Consider the following 19,056-nt stretch of genomic DNA (forward strand, 5'->3'; position numbering starts at 1 on the left):
GAGGGGGGAGGGTTGCAGATAGGGGTCTGCGAGGGGGGAGGGTTGCAGATAGGGGTCTGCGAGGGGGGAGGGTTGCAGATAGGGGTCTGCGAGGGGGGAGGGTTGCAGATAGGGGTCTGCGAGGGGGGAGGGTTGCAGATAGGGGTCTGCGAGGGGGGAGGGTTGCAGATAGGGGTCTGCGAGGGGGGAGGGTTGCAGATAGGGGTCTGCGAGGGGGGAGGGTTGCAGATAGGGGTCTGCGGGGGGGGAGGGTTGCAGATAGGGGTCTGCGAGGGGGGAGGGTTGCAGATAGGGGTCTGCGAGGGGGGAGGGTTGCAGATAGGGGTCTGCGAGGGGGGAGGGTTGCAGATAGGGGTCTGCGAGGGGGGAGGGTTGCAGGTAGGGGTCTGCGAGGGGGGAGGGTTGCAGATAGGGGTCTGCGAGGGGGGAGGGTTGCAGATAGGGGTCTGCGAGGGGGGAGGGTTGCAGATAGGGGTCTGCGAGGGGGGAGGGTTGCAGATAGGGGTCTGCGAGGGGGGAGGGTTGCAGGTAGGGGTCTGCGAGGGGGGAGGGTTGCAGATAGGGGTCTGCGAGGGGGGAGGGTTGCAGATAGGGGTCTGCGAGGGGGGAGGGTTGCAGGTAGGGGTCTGCGAGGGGGGAGGGTTGCAGATAGGGGTCTGCGAGGGGGGAGGGTTGCAGATAGGGGTCTGCGAGGGGGGAGGGTTGCAGGTAGGGGTCTGCGAGGGGGGAGGGTTGCAGGTAGGGGTCTGCGAGGGGGGAGGGTTGCAGATAGGGGTCTGCGAGGGGGGAGGGTTGCAGATAGGGGTCTGCGATGGGGGAGGGTTGCAGATAGGGGTCTGCGAGGGGGGAGGGTTGCAGATAGGGGTCTGCGAGGGGGGAGGGTTGCAGATAGGGGTCTGCGAGGGGGGAGGGTTGCAGATAGGGGTCTGCGAGGGGGGAGGGTTGCAGATAGGGGTCTGCGAGGGGGGAGGGTTGCAGATAGGGGTCTGCGAGGGGGGAGGGTTGCAGATAGGGGTCTGCGAGGGGGAGGGTTGCAGATAGGGGTCTGCGAGGGGGGAGGGTTGCAGATAGGGGTCTGCGAGGGGGAAGGGTTGCAGATAGGGGTCTGCGAGGGGGGAGGGTTGCAGATAGGCTGCATGCTCAGCGGGGGGCGGGGCACAGAGCTGCTTCACAGCATTTCGACTGGAGAGACTGAAAAGGGGACTTGATTGAACACTGGAATGACTCATCGGTTTGTTTTGTTTTTCTCGCCGGCTGAAATTTTCCCCGACCCTCTGACTGATGAGAACAGAGGCGGGGAGTCTTTCTTTTTAACTTCCACTAACCCTCCTGACTTGTTTCTCTGTTCTCTCGCTCTCTGTCACGGACGTCGTTTCTCGTTATACCTCTCCGCCAGTTGTCAGGGAACTCAGGGCAGATGGCACTCTATAGCGCGGCACCGAGTGGCGCGCTACGAGCTTGTAGGTGTGCTATTCTTTGAAAAAATCGTAAAAATGTCGTGCAAATCTTTGAATATATTCTTTCAGAGCGGTTTTGAACTCCAATCTTTGCTATACCTGGAACAACTTATGTTCAGATGGGGGTCCGCGGCCAATTACAGATAATTCCGGGGGTCCTTGACATCGAAACATAGGGTTTTATGAAAACTGTTAGAATGTAGGAGCCTTTTTTTTAAATCGGCCTCATGTCTAAATGGGTTAAATGCCTGTCTGTGTGTTAACACCAACATTGCGTAACACGAACATTGACGACGAAGGTGAGGAACGCAGATTGTGATTGGCCGGAATATATGATATAGTAATTTATAGTCAGTTCACACTGAAATGTGTCTTGCGACCCAGCAGCCAAGTATGCAGAACACATATACACACATTTGACAACACAAAGAACAAGACAATTTTACATACATAAAGACATGAAGACAAGAGCAATATCCACCGCCTAGATTCTTTATTTTATATTTAATGACACGTAGCCTGCGGAGTTAGTTCAGTCAGTCCTAAAATACCCTAATTTTACTGGTCCATTACTGAGGCTATAGCGATTTTTTTTGTGTTCTAATAAAGTGTCCCATATGTTTGATTTGTCCTTTTCAATGTCACATACCTGCCATCTCAATAATCAATATACATCCTACAATGTACTATAATATACTCCATCAGTTTGTGAAAAGTGCTAGCATTGTAAATCTCAAGTCAAAGTGGTCGTACGGTATATACATCACGGTTGCATCCCTTGAGGTTTTCAATACCCAGATAGATTTGTTGTATTTCGTTTTATATGCTATGTATTTGTTGAAAATGATCTAAACAGCATCTTGCAAGACTATTATTAATACTCATCTGGAGAATTCACTAGGTAGTTGAAAATGTCAGGATGTCACTCCTCCATTTAGCTGGGTTATTTTCCCATGCAACTATTCAGCAAAGTTAATTATACAACAAGTTGACAGCGGTAAAACACACCGTCGGAGCTCCGTGGTAGGTAGAACATATATAGTAAGCCCGTGACATGTTCAAAATATAGACATGAATAACAAAGTCAGTCGGGATCGGGATGTATATTGAGAATTCCACTCTTCAAAGTCGGCGGTCGTAGCCTCGTAAAGACAGTGACGTCCCTTAAAAGCGACAGGTCGTCTCCCCTCTGCTCCGTTAACATTATGGGTAACTCATTCAAGTGGTAAATGAAATGTGAAATACATCCTCTATTGAGAAAACAACAATATATGTTGACAAAGACACTTCATACATTTGGAAACATATTTTTATTCAAATCAATATAGTCTTCAGTTAATTTCATATTATTTTAAAAGTAGGCTAACTACAGTTGAATTTCAATGGACTTCTATGGGCTGGCCTGCAGTATCCGTGCCAACGGACCAGAAGTGGGGACGCTGTCTCATTTGGGGGCGTGAAATTTGTAGTCCCCGTGTGTCTCTATTGGGCGGGCTACTTAAGCTCACCAGTCTGCATGCTCTTCCTGCCTTCCTTCTAGCTGCTATGGTTCCTGGTTGTGATGTTTGCTCCCACCACCACCCCAGCACCACCGGTGGGCTCTGTTATTTATGTTCCCCATGGGGGGCTCTTTCTTTTATGATGGTGTTCAATCGTGCCGAGCAGGGCAAAAATGCAGCAGAGCCGAACGCCAAGTCAAATATCATATGCACACTTGTATTCTCATTCTATAATAAATATTGGTTAAATCTATTCGTGAGTTGTCAGACTGAATTGTATTTATTATACCCCGTGGCTACTACAACTCCTGATTAAGCCTCAAAGTCGACTGGTGGACAAAAGACCTCTTCAGTCTGACCTTATTGTATGCTGGTACACCATATCTCCTTCCTGAAGGCAGCAACCTATACTCTCCATACAAAACATGGCTAGTATTAGAGGTGATATTCCTTATATTCTATACAACACATGACTAGTATTAGAGGTGATATTCCTTATATTCTATACAACACATGACTAGTATTAGAGGTGATATTCCTTGCTAACCTTAGGATGCTGTTATCATACGTGGATGTATAGAGTCTCTGAAGTGGTTGTCTAACTATCTTTGAACAAATGTTCAGTTGTTGCAGCATTTGTGACTTTAGGGCTGCAGACAAGCATCCATACCAGGTGGTACTACATTACTGAAGAACACTGATAATAACAGTAGTATACAGTACAGTACATCCATACCAGGTGGTACTACAGTACTGATTAATAACACTAGTATACAGTACATCCATACCAGGTGGTACTACAGTACTGATTAATAACACTAGTATACAGTACATCCATACCAGGTGGTACTACAGTACTGATTAATAACACTAGTATACAGTACATCCATACCAGGTGGTACTACAGTACTGAAGATGATGTATGATGATAAGAGCGCCCCTCAATTCACATGGGTGTGGTTTCTTTTTTTTTAAAGGTTTTCAGAAAACCTGTTGGGTTTTAGAATCAGCCTCAGGTCTAAACGCTCATGAACCCGATTAACCTCAGCTTCGTGTTCTCTCTCTAGAAGTGTCTATTTTTACGTCTCTAAATGTTTTTGATGAATTGAACAAGGTGGACCCTCTTGTAAACAACTGTAAATGCTTTATTGGGTCGTCCACTCAGCTCTTGTATTGAGCTGTGCTTGAAATGTACTGTAATTCTGCAAAACTGTTAATAAATATTTCAATCTCTCTCTCTCTCTCTCTCTCTCTCTCTCTCTCTCTCTCTCTCCCAGGGTCCTCCACAACTACATGTTGTGGCGCATCGTGGTTGCGCTGAGCGAACACCTGTCCACGGCCTTCCGCAGCACCATCCACGAGTTCTCCCGGGAGATCGACGGCACGGAGAGGCAGCTGGAGCTGAGCCGGCTGTGTCTCACACAGGCCAACAAACACTTTGGCATGGCCCTGGGGGCGCTGTTTGTCCATCAGCACTTCACCTCTCACAGCAAGGCCAAGGTACCTATAACTACCTCTGGGGGCGCTGTTTGTCCATCAGCACTTCACCTCTCACAGCAAGGCCAAGGTACCTATAACTACCTCTGGGGGGCGCTGTTTGTCCAGCAGCACTTCACCTCTCACAGCAAGGCCAAGGTACCTATAACTACCTCTGGGGGTGCTGTTTGTCCAGCAGCACTTCACCTCTCACAGCAAGGCCAAGGTACCTATAACTACCTCTGGGGGGCGCTGTTTGTCCAGCAGCACTTCACCTCTCACAGCAAGGCCAAGGTACCTATAACTACCTCTGGGGGCGCTGTTTGTCCAGCAGCACTTCTCCTCTCACAGCAAGGCCAAGGTACCTATAACTACCTCTGGGGGGCGCTGTTTGTCCAGCAGCACTTCTCCTCTCACAGCAAGGCCAAGGTACCTATAACTACCTCTGGGGGCGCTGTTTGTCCAGCAGCACTACACCTCTCACAGCAAGGCCAAGGTACCTATAACTACCTCTGGGGGCGCTGTTTGTCCAGCAGCACTTCACCTCTCACAGCAAGGCCAAGGTACCTATAACTACCTCTGGGGGGCGCTGTTTGTCCAGCAGCACTACACCTCTCACAGCAAGGCCAAGGTACCTATAACTACCTCTGGGGGGCGCTGTTTGTCCAGCAGCACTACACCTCTCACAGCAAGGCCAAGGTACCTATAACTACCTCTGGGGGGCGCTGTTTGTCCAGCAGCACTACACCTCTCACAGCAAGGCCAAGGTACCTTTAACTACCTCTGGGGGGCGCTGTTTGTGACGCAGAACTTCACCTCTCACAGCAAGGCCAAGGTACCTATAACTACCTCTGGGGGGCGCTGTTTGTCCAGCAGCACTTCACCTCTCACAGCAAGGCCAAGGTACCTATAACTACCTCTGGGGGGCGCTGTTTGTCCAGCAGCACTTCACCTCTCACAGCAAGGCCAAGGTACCTATAACTACCTCTGGGGGCGCTGTTTGTCCAGCAGCACTTCTCCTCTCACAGCAAGGCCAAGGTACCTATAACTACCTCTGGGGGGCGCTGTTTGTCACGCAGCACTTCACCTCTCACAGCAAGGCCAAGGTACCTATAACTACCTCTGGGGGGCGCTGTTTGTCCAGCAGCACTACACCTCTCACAGCAAGGCCAAGGTACCTATAACTACCTCTGGGGGGCGCTGTTTGTCCAGCAGCACTTCACCTCTCACAGCAAGGCCAAGGTACCTATAACTACCTCTGGGGGCGCTGTTTGTCCAGCAGCACTTCTCCTCTCACAGCAAGGCCAAGGTACCTATAACTACCTCTGGGGGGCGCTGTTTGTGACGCAGCACTTCACCTCTCACAGCAAGGCCAAGGTACCTATAACTACCTCTGGGGGCGCTGTTTGTCCAGCAGCACTTCACCTCTCACAGCAAGGCCAAGGTACCTATAACTACCTCTGGGGGGCGCTGTTTGTCCAGCAGCACTTCACCTCTCACAGCAAGGCCAAGGTACCTATAACTACCTCTGGGGGGCGCTGTTTGTCCAGCAGCACTTCACCTCTCACAGCAAGGCCAAGGTACCTATAACTACCTCTGGGGGCGCTGTTTGTGACGCAGCACTTCACCTCTCACAGCAAGGCCAAGGTACCTATAACTACCTCTGGGGGCGCTGTTTGTCCAGCAGCACTTCACCTCTCACAGCAAGGCCAAGGTACCTATAACTACCTCTGGGGGCGCTGTTTGTCACGCAGCACTTCACCTCTCACAGCAAGGCCAAGGTACCTATAACTACCTCTGTGGGGCGCTGTTTGTCCAGCAGCACTTCTCCTCTCACAGCAAGGCCAAGGTAACTATAACTACCTCTGGGGGGCGCTGTTTGTCCAGCAGCACTTCTCCTCTCACAGCAAGGCCAAGGTACCTATAACTACCTCTGGGGGGCGCTGTTTGTCCAGCAGCACTTCTCCTCTCACAGCAAGGCCAAGGTACCTATAACTACCTCTGGGGGGCGCTGTTTGTGACGCAGCACTTCTCCTCTCACAGCAAGGCCAAGGTACCTATAACTACCTCTGGGGGGCGCTGTTTGTGACGCAGCACTTCACCTCTCACAGCAAGGCCAAGGTACCTACCTACCTAACGCTAGACAAGAGGGACAGACAGACACCTACCGCTAGACAAGAGGGACAGACAGACAGGCCAGCTCTATATATGGAGATATAGGGGTGATTCAGGTCCAGAACCAGACGTACCTACAGAGACAGAGTGTTTTGGCTACATCTAGCTGCTTCAGCTACATCCGGGATAACATCCGGTCCGTCGCTAAATGCGCTCCGCTGCTATACATCACTGGGCGCTCTGATTTAATGGATTAAATTACCCTGGGCGTTCAGGGTGTTAACTGATTTAATTGATTAAATTACCCTGGGCATTCGGGGTGTTAACTGATTTAATTGATTAAATTACCCTGGGCATTCGGGGTGTTAACTGATTTAATTGATTAAATTACCCTGGGCATTCGGTGTGTTAACTGATTTCATTGATTAAATAACCATGGGCGTTCAGGGTGTTAACTGATTTAATTGATTAAATTACCCTGGGCGTTCAGGGTGTTAACTGATTTAATTGATTAAATTACCCTGGGCGTTCAGGGTGTTAACTGATTTAATTGATTAAATTACCCTGGGCGTTCAGGGTGTTAACTGATTTAATTGATTAAATTACCCTGGGCATTCGGGGTGTTAACTGATTTAATTGATTAAATTACCCTGGGCATTCGGGGTGTTAACTGATTTAATTGATTAAATTACCCTGGGCATTCGGTGTGTTAACTGATTTCATTGATTAAATAACCATGGGCGTTCAGGGTGTTAACTGATTTAATTGATTAAATTACCCTGGGCGTTCAGGGTGTTAACTGATTTAATTGATTAAATTAACATGGGCGTTCAGGGTGTTAACTGATTTAATTGATTAAATTACCCTGGGCGTTCAGGGTGTTAACTGATTTAATTGATTAAATTACCCTGGGCGTTCGGGGTGTTAACTGATTTAATTGATTAAATTACCCTGGGCATTCGGGGTGTTAACTGATTTAATTGATTAAATTACCCTGGGCATTCGGTGTGTTAACTGATTTAATTGATTAAATAACCATGGGCGTTCAGGGTGTTAACTGATTTAATTGATTAAATTACCCTGGGCGTTCAGGGTGTTAACTGATTTAATTGATTAAATTACCCTGGGTGTTCAGGGTGTTAACTGATTTAATTGATTAAATTACCCTGGGCGTTCAGGGTGTTAACTGATTTAATTGATTAAATTACCCTGGGCGTTCAGGGTGTTAACTGATTTAATTGATTAAATTACCCTGGGCGTTCGGGGTGTTAACTGATTTAATTGATTAAATTACCCTGGGCGTTCAGGGTGTTAACTGATTTAATTGATTCAATTACCCTGGGCATTCGGGGTGTTAACTGATTTAATTGATTCAATTACCCTGGGCGTTCAGGGTGTTAACTGATTTAATTGATTAAATTACCCTGGGCGTTCAGGGTGTTAACTGATTTAATTGATTCAATTACCCTGGGCATTCGGGGTGTTAACTGCGACCTTTGGTCGCAATTAAAGACGTACGTACAGAGATTTGGGGCTCCATTTTTGTCACCACTAAACCTCTTATCCCTAAACTTCCTTGCCTTTTTTTTTTATTTTTTTTTCTATTTTGCTAAACATTTTTGAATAGTTAAAATGGCCAGTCTACAAGCTCACAACGTGTCAATGTAGATCGGCTAGTTGAACTATTCGAAAATGTTTTTTCAAAATGGTAAAAACAAAAAAAAGGCAAAGAAGTTTAAGGGATAAGGGGTTCAGCGGTGACGAAAATGGAGCCCTTGGTGCCTTTATAGATGTTGATATATATCTTTGTATCTCTGTCTTTCTCCGGTGGTAAAGTCTTCATTTCTGATAACAGTGGTTTGCTGATCTCTCTGCTCTCCTCTCTCTTAATCCTGTCATCTCCTACTCTTATCCCCTGCTACAGTATAGAAATATATCTGCTACAGTATAGAAATATATCTGCTACAGTATAGAAATATATCTGTATGATATCTCTATGGCATGAGGTCTAATGGGCTCCTGACCCATGGGACCTTATATATGATGTCTCTATGGCATAAGGTCTAATGGGCTCCTGACCCATGGGACCTTATATATGATGTCTCTATGGCATAAGGTCTAATGGGCTCCTGACCCATGGGACCTTATATATGATGTCTCTATGGCATGAGGTCTAATGGGCTCCTGACCCATGGGACCTTAGAGGGATGATGTCTCTATGGCATCAGGTCTAATGGGCTCCTGACCCATGGGACCTTATATATGATGTCTCTATGGCATAAGGTCTAATGGGCTCCTGACCCATGGGACCTTATATATGATGTCTCTATGGCATGAGGTCTAATGGGCTCCTGACCCATGGGACCTTATATATGATGTCTCTATGGCATGAGGTCTAATGGGCTCCTGACCCATGGGACCTTATATATGATGTCTCTATGGCATGAGGTCTAATGGGCTCCTGACCCATGGGACCTTATATATGATGTCTCTATGGCATGAGGTCTAATGGGCTCCTGACCCATGGGACCTTATATATGATGTCTCTATGGCATGAGGTCTAATGGGCTCCTGACCCATGGGACCTTATATATGATGTCTCTATGGCATGAGGTCTAATGGGCTCCTGACCCATGGGACCTTATATATGATGTCTCTATGGCATAAGGTCTAATGGGCTCCTGACCCATGGGACCTTATATATGATGTCTCTATGGCATGAGGTCTAATGGGCTCCTGACCCATGGGACCTTATATATGATGTCTCTATGGCATGAGGTCTAATGGGCTCCTGACCCATGGGACCTTATATATGATGTCTCTATGGCATGAGGTCTAATGGGCTCCTGACCCATGGGATCTTATATATGATGTCTCTATGGCATAAGGTCTAATGGGCTCCTGACCCATGGGACCTTATATATGATGTCTCTATGGCATGAGGTCTAATGGGCTCCTGACCCATGGGACCTTATATATGATGTCTCTATGGCATAAGGTCTAATGGGCTCCTGACCCATGGGACCTTATATATGATGTCTCTATGGCATGAGGTCTAATGGGCTCCTGACCCATGGGACCTTATATATGATGTCTCTATGGCATGAGGTCTAATGGGCTCCTGACCCATGGGACCTTAGAGGTATGATGTCTCTATGGCATGAGGTCTAATGGGCTCCTGACCCATGGGACCTTATATATGATGTCTCTATGGCATGAGGTCTAATGGGCTCCTGACCCATGGGACCTTATATATGATGTCTCTATGGCATAAGGTCTAATGGGCTCCTGACCCATGGGACCTTATATATGATGTCTCTATGGCATAAGGTCTAATGGGCTCCTGACCCATGGGACCTTAGAGGTATGATGTCTCTATGGCATGAGGTCTAATGGGCTCCTGACCCATGGGACCTTATATATGATGTCTTTATGGCATAAGGTCTAATGGGCTCCTGACCCATGGGACCTTATATATGATGTCTTTATGGAATAAGGTCTAATGGGCTCCTGACCCATGGGACCTTATATATGATGTCTTTATGGCATAAGGTCTAATGGGCTCCTGACCCATGGGACCTTATATATGATGTCTTTATGGAATAAGGTCTAATGGGCTCCTGACCCATGGGACCTTATATATGATGTCTTTATGGAATAAGGTCTAATGGGCTCCTGACCCATGGGACCTTATATATGATGTCTCTATGGCATGAGGTCTAATGGGCTCCTGACCCATGGGACCTTATAGGTATTCTCTGAGCCCTTCGTCAGATCTCATTCACCCTTTGTCTGTCTGTCTGTCTGTCTGTCTGTCTGTCTGTTTTTATTTTTTTTTTCTATTTTGCTAAACATTTTTGAATAGTTAAAATGGCCAGTCTACAAGCTCACAACGTGTCAATGTAGATCGGCTAGTTGAACTATTCGAAAATGTTTTTTCAAAATGGTAAAAACAAAAAAAAGGCAAAGAAGTTTAAGGGATAAGGGGTTCAGCGGTGACGAAAATGGAGCCCTTGGTGCCTTTATAGATGTTGATATATATCTTTGTATCTCTGTCTTTCTCCGGTGGTAAAGTCTTCATTTCTGATAACAGTGGTTTGCTGATCTCTCTGCTCTCCTCTCTCTTAATCCTGTCATCTCCTACTCTTATCCCCTGCTACAGTATAGAAATATATCTGCTACAGTATAGAAATATATCTGCTACAGTATAGAAATATATCTGTATGATATCTCTATGGCATGAGGTCTAATGGGCTCCTGACCCATGGGACCTTATATATGATGTCTCTATGGCATAAGGTCTAATGGGCTCCTGACCCATGGGACCTTATATATGATGTCTCTATGGCATAAGGTCTAATGGGCTCCTGACCCATGGGACCTTATATATGATGTCTCTATGGCATGAGGTCTAATGGGCTCCTGACCCATGGGACCTTAGAGGGATGATGTCTCTATGGCATCAGGTCTAATGGGCTCCTGACCCATGGGACCTTATATATGATGTCTCTATGGCATAAGGTCTAATGGGCTCCTGACCCATGGGACCTTATATATGATGTCTCTATGGCATGAGGTCTAATGGGCTCCTGACCCATGGGACCTTATATATGATGTCTCTATGGCATGAGGTCTAATGGGCTCCTGACCCATGGGACCTTATATATGATGTCTCTATGGCATGAGGTCTAATGGGCTCCTGACCCATGGGACCTTATATATGATGTCTCTATGGCATGAGGTCTAATGGGCTCCTGACCCATGGGACCTTATATATGATGTCTCTATGGCATGAGGTCTAATGGGCTCCTGACCCATGGGACCTTATATATGATGTCTCTATGGCATGAGGTCTAATGGGCTCCTGACCCATGGGACCTTATATATGATGTCTCTATGGCATAAGGTCTAATGGGCTCCTGACCCATGGGACCTTATATATGATGTCTCTATGGCATGAGGTCTAATGGGCTCCTGACCCATGGGACCTTATATATGATGTCTCTATGGCATGAGGTCTAATGGGCTCCTGACCCATGGGACCTTATATATGATGTCTCTATGGCATGAGGTCTAATGGGCTCCTGACCCATGGGATCTTATATATGATGTCTCTATGGCATAAGGTCTAATGGGCTCCTGACCCATGGGACCTTATATATGATGTCTCTATGGCATGAGGTCTAATGGGCTCCTGACCCATGGGACCTTATATATGATGTCTCTATGGCATAAGGTCTAATGGGCTCCTGACCCATGGGACCTTATATATGATGTCTCTATGGCATGAGGTCTAATGGGCTCCTGACCCATGGGACCTTATATATGATGTCTCTATGGCATGAGGTCTAATGGGCTCCTGACCCATGGGACCTTAGAGGTATGATGTCTCTATGGCATGAGGTCTAATGGGCTCCTGACCCATGGGACCTTATATATGATGTCTCTATGGCATGAGGTCTAATGGGCTCCTGACCCATGGGACCTTATATATGATGTCTCTATGGCATAAGGTCTAATGGGCTCCTGACCCATGGGACCTTATATATGATGTCTCTATGGCATAAGGTCTAATGGGCTCCTGACCCATGGGACCTTAGAGGTATGATGTCTCTATGGCATGAGGTCTAATGGGCTCCTGACCCATGGGACCTTATATATGATGTCTTTATGGCATAAGGTCTAATGGGCTCCTGACCCATGGGACCTTATATATGATGTCTTTATGGAATAAGGTCTAATGGGCTCCTGACCCATGGGACCTTATATATGATGTCTTTATGGCATAAGGTCTAATGGGCTCCTGACCCATGGGACCTTATATATGATGTCTTTATGGAATAAGGTCTAATGGGCTCCTGACCCATGGGACCTTATATATGATGTCTTTATGGAATAAGGTCTAATGGGCTCCTGACCCATGGGACCTTATATATGATGTCTCTATGGCATGAGGTCTAATGGGCTCCTGACCCATGGGACCTTATAGGTATTCTCTGAGCCCTTCGTCAGATCTCATTCACCCTTTGTCTGTCTGTCTGTCTGTCTGTCTGTCTGTCTGTCTGTCTGTCTGTCTGTCTGTCTGTCTGTCTGTCTGTCTGTCTGTCTCCTCTGTCAGTTCCTTCAATGTCCTCGTTCCACCTCGCTGTCTCTGCTTCTCTGAGCTACTGTCTCTGTCTCTGCTTCTCTGAGCTACTGTCTCTGTCTCTGTCTCTCTCTCTGTCTCTCTCTCTCTCTCTCTCTCTCTCTCTCTCTCTCTCTCTCTCTCTCTCTCTCTCTCTCTCTCTCTCTCTTTTTTTTTTTTTTTTTACTATTTTGCAAAACATTTTTGAATAGTTAAATGGCCAGTCTACAAGCTCACAACGTGTCAATGTAGATTGACTAGTTGAACTATTCAAAAATGTTTTCCAAAATAGTAAAAAAAAAGGCAAAGACGTTTAGGGATAAGGGGTTCAGCTCTCTCTCTCTCTCTCTCTCTCTCTCTCGCTCTCTCCCTCCCTCCCTCCCCAATTAAAAGAAAGCCCATCTATCTGCAGGCTTCCAGGGATGTAAAGTGTTTTGTGTGAAATCGTTCTATAGGTATAATGAGCGCTAATGACTCGTTTCTGTTACTTTGTAATTGAAATCTTTGAGTCTGGGAGTTCACAAAGTTCCAATTAAAACACTGAGACCTTTTCTGAAGGTAAACTTCGGTAGTGCCCCCAGTGGAATGGAGGGCTGTAATGTGATGTATAAAAGCACACAGAGATTTAAAAACAAAAGTTAAAAAAAAAAACGAATCAAGACCCATCTGTCTCTCGGTATGGTACAAACGTCTTAACCCATTCTGGGCGGGAACCCCTTTTGGTGTTTTAAACTTTTAAACACCAAAAGGGGTTCCCGCCCAGAATTTGCTATTTTTCAATAGCTAAAGTATATCATAATGCTTTAAAATTTAAAGCATTATGATATACTTTAGCTATTGAAAAATAGCAAATCTACTACGCTATGAACTTGTAGGTCTGCTATTTTCTTTTTTTTTAATCGTGACAATGTGCCTCAAATCTTTGAATATATATTATTACAGAGTGAACATTTTAACTCAAATATTTGCTTCTGAGGGGTGGCCAATTACATATAGTTTTTGGGGTCCTTGACATGAAATATTGAGCACCACTGATACAGAAACAAGGTTTTTAGGAAACTGTCAAGATTTTGAAGACATTTTTTTAATTTCGACGTCAGGCCTAAATGGGTTTAAACAAAGTTGAGGCATACCTACTCAGTCGTTTCAAGGACATAACTGAACACCTTAAAGCTGCTATATAAGCAATAATATGTCAAAATTGTAATGACATTTTTTAATTATTTTTGGTATTCAGACAGCCAGCAATGGGTAGAACGCCAAAAGAAGTATAGTCTCTGCGACACATCTAGGGGCCGCAATCTGCATTCAAAGATGTTCCTATAAAGCTTTGTCATTGGTCGATTTTGATTTTTGACCAATGACAAAGCTTCTAGGAACATCTTTGAATGCAGATTGTGGCCCCTAGATTGGGAGCGTTTTACTCATTGCTGGCTGTCTAAATACCAAAAAGAACTAACCCTGTGCTGCTCTGGTTCTGGTTCCTCCAGCATGTATTAACCCTGTACTGCTCTGGTTCTGGTTCCTCCAGGATGTATTAACCCTGTACTGCTCTGGTTCTGGTTCCTCCAGGATGTATTAACCCTGTACTGCTCTGGTTCTGGTTCCTCCAGGATGTATTAACCCTGTGCTGCTCTGGTTCTGGTTCCTCCAGGATGTATTAACCCTGTGCTGCTCTGGTTCTGGTTCCTCCAGGATGTATTAACCCTGTACTGCTCTGGTTCTGGTTCCTCCAGGATGTATTAACCCTGTATTGCTCTGGTTCTGGTTCCTCCACGATGTATTAACCCTGTACTGCTCTGGTGCCTCCAGGATGTATTAACCCTGTACTGCTCTGGTGCCTCCAGGATGTATTAACCCTGTACTGCTCTGGTTCTGGTTCCTCCACGATGTATTAACCCTGTACTGCTCTGGTGCCTCCAGGATGTATTAACCCTGTACTGCTCTGGTGCCTCCAGGATGTATTAACCCTGTACTGCTCTGGTGCCTCCAGGATGTATTAACCCTGTACTGCTCTGGTTCCTCCAGGATGTATTAACCCTGTGCTGCTCTGGTTCTGGTACCTACAGGATGTATTAACCCTGTGCTGCTCTGGTTCTGGTACCTCCAGGATGTATTAACCCCGTACTGCTCTGGTTCTGGTTCCTCCAGGATGTATTAACCCTGTGCTGCTCTGGTTCTGGTCCTCCAGGTCCAGGAGCTGGTGGAGGACATAAAGCACTCTCTGGACCTCCGGCTGCGGGAGCTGGACTGGATGGACGAGACCACGAAGCAGGCTGCCAGAGCCAAGGTACACCGTGGTGCAGGTAGACAGGCTGCCAGAGCCAAGGTACACCGTGGTGCAGGTAGACAGGCTGCAGTAAGACAGGCTGCCAGAGCCAAGGTACACCGTGGTGCAGGTAGACAGGCTGCAGGTAGACAGGCTGCCAGAGCCAAGGTACACCGTGGTGCAGGTAGACAGGCTGCCAGAGCCAAGGTACACCGTGGTGCAGGTAGACAGGCTGCCAGAGCCAAGGTACACCGTGGTGCAGGTAGACAGGCTGCCAGAGCCAAGGTACACCGTGGTGCAGGTAGACAGGCTGCAGGTAGACAGGCTGCCAGAGCCAAGGTACACTGTGGTGCAGGTAGACAGGCTGCCAGAGCCAAGGTACACCGTGGTGCAGGTAGACAGGCTGCCAGAGCCAAGGTACACCGTGGTGCAGGTAGACAGGCTGCAGGTAGACAGGCTGCCAGATCCAAGGTACACCATGGTGCAGGTAGACAGGCTGCAGGTAGACAGGCTGCCAGAGCCAAGGTACACCGTGCAGGTAGACAGGCTGCCAGAGCCAAGGTACACCGTGGTGCAGGTAGACAGGCTGCAGTAAGACAGGCTGCAGGTAGACAGGCTGCAGTAAGACAGGCTGCCAGAGCCATAATGTACACCGTGCAGGTAGACAGGCTGCAGTAAGACAGGCTGCAGTAAGACAGGCTGCAGGAAGATAGGCTGCAGGTAGACAGGCTGCAGTAAGACAGGCTGCCAGAGCCAAGGTACACCGTGCAGGTAGACAGGCTGCAGTAAGACAGGCTGCAGTAAGACAGGCTGCAGTAAGACAGGCTGCAGTGGATACTATACGTCACCTTATTTAGAGCAGGGGTTCTCAACGTGGGGTCTGGCTGGGGTCCTTGAGGGGGTTCTAGGGGGTCCCCAGCCAGGGGGTCCTTGAGGGGGTTCCAGGGGGTCCTTGAGGGGGTTCCAGGGGGTTCCCAGCCAGGGGTTTTTTGAGGGGGTTCCAGGGGGTCCCCAGATAAATGATGGATAGTTAGGAGGAATGTAGCCTGGGGTCCACCGATGCTTTCTATGGCATAGGCAGCTCCCGGCAGGATCCGCCGGGAGAATGTAGACGCAGCTGCACGACATGAGACAAAATAATTAGGGCGACAGAGAGAGAGAGGAGTGTGTGTGTACGTGTGTGTGCGTGTGTGCGTCAATTTAACAAAGGTGCAGACGATCAGAAATCAGCAGAGAGTGATCGACGTTCGCGCTACTGTATGCCAAATTGAAGTGGACTCGGTCCCATACTTTTTTTTTTTCTGGCTCAGGGGTAGAGTGGCTGGATGGGAACCGCAAGGTTGACGGTTCGAACCCTGTGGGCTCCCCCAGAGTTGGTGTCGAAGTGTCCTTGAGCAAGATTCTGAACCCCTAATTGCTCCTGATGTGCTGTTTGGTGCCTTGCATGGTTTCCTCCACCATCTGTGTGTGAATGTGTGTGTGAATGTGTGTGTGAATTAGAGACCTGTGTGTGTGAATTAGAGACCTGTGTGTGTGAATTAGAGACCTGTGTGTGTGAATTAGAGACCTGTGTGTGTGAATTAGAGACCTGTGTGTGTGAATTAGAGACCTGTGTGTGTGAATTAGAGACCTAATTAGAGACCTGTGTGTGTGAATTAGAGACCTGTGTGTGTGAATTAGAGACCTGTGTGTGTGAATTAGAGACCTGTGTGTGTGAATTAGAGACCTGTGTGTGTGAATTAGAGACCTGTGTGTGTGAATTAGAGACCTGTGTGTGTGTGAATTAGAGACCTGTGTGTGTGAATTAGAGACCTGCGTGTGTGAATTAGAGACCTGTGTGTGTGAATTAGAGACCTGTGTGTGTGAATTAGAGACCTGTGTGTGTGAATTAGAGACCTGTGTGTGTGAATTAGAGACCTGTGTGTGTGAATTAGAGACCTGTGTGTGTGAATTAGAGACCTGTGTGTGTGAATTAGAGACCTGTGTGTGTGAATTAGAGACCTGTGTGTGTGAATTAGAGACCTGTGTGTGTGAATTAGAGACCTGTGTGTGAATTAGAGACCTGTGTGTGTGAATTAGAGACCTGTGTGTGTGAATTAGAGACCTGTGTGTGTGTGTGAATTAGAGACCTGTGTGTGTGAATTAGAGACCTGTGTGTGTGAATTAGAGACCTGTGTGTGTGTGAATTAGAGACCTGTGTGTGTGAATTAGAGACCTGTGTGTGTGTGAATTAGAGACCTGTGTGTGTGAATTAGAGACCTGTGTGTGTGAATTAGAGACCTGTGTGTGTGAATTAGAGACCTGTGTGTGTGAATTAGAGACCTGTGTGTGTGAATTAGAGACCTGTGTGTGTGAATTAGAGACCTAATTAGAGACCTGTGTGTGTGTGAATTAGAGACCTGTGTGTGTGAATTAGAGACCTGTGTGTGTGAATTAGAGACCTGTGGATGAGCTTTTTTTTTTGTCACCCGAATCCGCGTGTACATATTTATAATCCGCCCGTTATCCGACCGCATTAATTCATTATCCCAATTTATGAATCATGCCATAGAGACATAGCTAAAGAGTGCTGGGTTGCGCCCCGGAAATAGCAGATCTACAAGCTCACAACACGTCGCAGTGTGAGTCACACTGCGACGTGTTGTGAGCTTGTAGATCTGCTTTTTTCTCTATTTGTGTCCAAAAGCCCCTCTAACCTCCCTGTTCATATTCTGTTAGCGTTGAGTTGCACTAGTCAGACAGAAATTGTACCCGGAAATAATTACATGAGTAAAACATAAATTAATACATATTTGACTTGGCGCCCCCTTAGTATGAAAGGTGTTCCCCAAGTCCACTTGCACAACACACATGGACAAGTACTGTATTCTGGCTGTACTCGTTCAGTAAGACATGTTGTGCTAGAACAGGGGTTTTCAACGCCTTTCATATCAATTAAGGTCCATTATTTATTTTCCATCTGAGCCACGGAACCACCATTTGATGACATTTAGCCTCTCAGACCCATCTGAGCCACGGACCACCATTTGATGACATTTAGCCTCTCAGACCCATCTGAGCCACGGAACCACCATTTGATGACATTTAGCCTCTCAGACCCATTTGAGCCACGGAACCACCGTCTGATGACATTTAGCCTCTCAGACCCATTTGAGCCACGGACCACCATTTGATGACATTTAGCCTCTCAGACCCATTTGAGCCACGGAACCACCATTTGATGACATTTAGCCTCTCAGACCCATTTGAGCCACGGAACCACCATTTGATGACATTTAGCCTCTCAGACCCATTTGAGCCACGGACCACCATTTGATGACATTTAGCCTCTCAGACCCATTTGAGCCACGGACCACCATTTGATGACATTTAGCCTCTCAGACCCATTTGAGCCACGGACCACCATTTGATGACATTTAGCCTCTCAGACCCATTTGAGCCACGGAACCACCATTTGATGACATTTAGCCTCTCAGACCCATTTGAGCCACGGAACCACCGTTTGATGACATTTAGCCTCTCAGACCCATTTGAGCCACGGACCACCATTTGATGACATTTAGCCTCTCAGACCCATTTGAGCCACGGAACCACCGTTTGATGACATTTAGCCTCTCAGACCCATTTGAGCCACGGACCACCGTTTGATGACATTTAGCCTCTCAGACCCATTTGAGCCACGGAACCACCATTTGATGACATTTAGCCTCTCAGACCCATTTGAGCCACGGAACCACCATTTGATGACATTTAGCCTCTCAGACCCATTTGAGCCACGGAACCACCATTTGATGACATTTAGCCTCTCAGACCCATTTGAGCCACGGAACCACCATTTGATGACATTTAGCCTCTCAGACCCATTTGAGCCACGGACCACCATTTGATGACATTTAGCCTCTCAGACCCATTTGAGCCACGGAACCACCGTTTGATGACATTTAGCCTCTCAGACCCATTTGAGCCACGGACCACCGTTTGATGACATTTAGCCTCTCAGACCCATTTGAGCCACGGAACCACCGTTTGATGACATTTAGCCTCTCAGACCCATTTGAGCCACGGAACCACCATTTGATGACATTTAGCCTCTCAGACCCATTTGAGCCACGGAAC

General features: G+C 47.1%; 1 protein-coding gene across 1 annotated transcript in view; it reads left to right on the forward strand.

Annotated features, from left to right (window-relative positions):
• LOC306919049 (endothelin-converting enzyme-like 1) overlaps positions 1-19,056 on the forward strand; it is a 96,272-nt gene that overhangs the window by 30,781 nt on the left and 46,435 nt on the right. The window contains exons 9-10 of the mRNA XM_079531891.1: positions 4,234-4,456; positions 14,863-14,961. Of these exons, the coding sequence (XP_079388017.1) occupies positions 4,234-4,456; positions 14,863-14,961 (322 nt within the window). The remainder of the gene's footprint in view (positions 1-4,233; positions 4,457-14,862; positions 14,962-19,056) is intronic.

This window comes from Electrona antarctica (assembly GCF_951216825.1).
Source record: "Electrona antarctica genome assembly, contig: scaffold_165, whole genome shotgun sequence".
Classification (NCBI taxonomy): domain Eukaryota; kingdom Metazoa; phylum Chordata; class Actinopteri; order Myctophiformes; family Myctophidae; genus Electrona; species Electrona antarctica.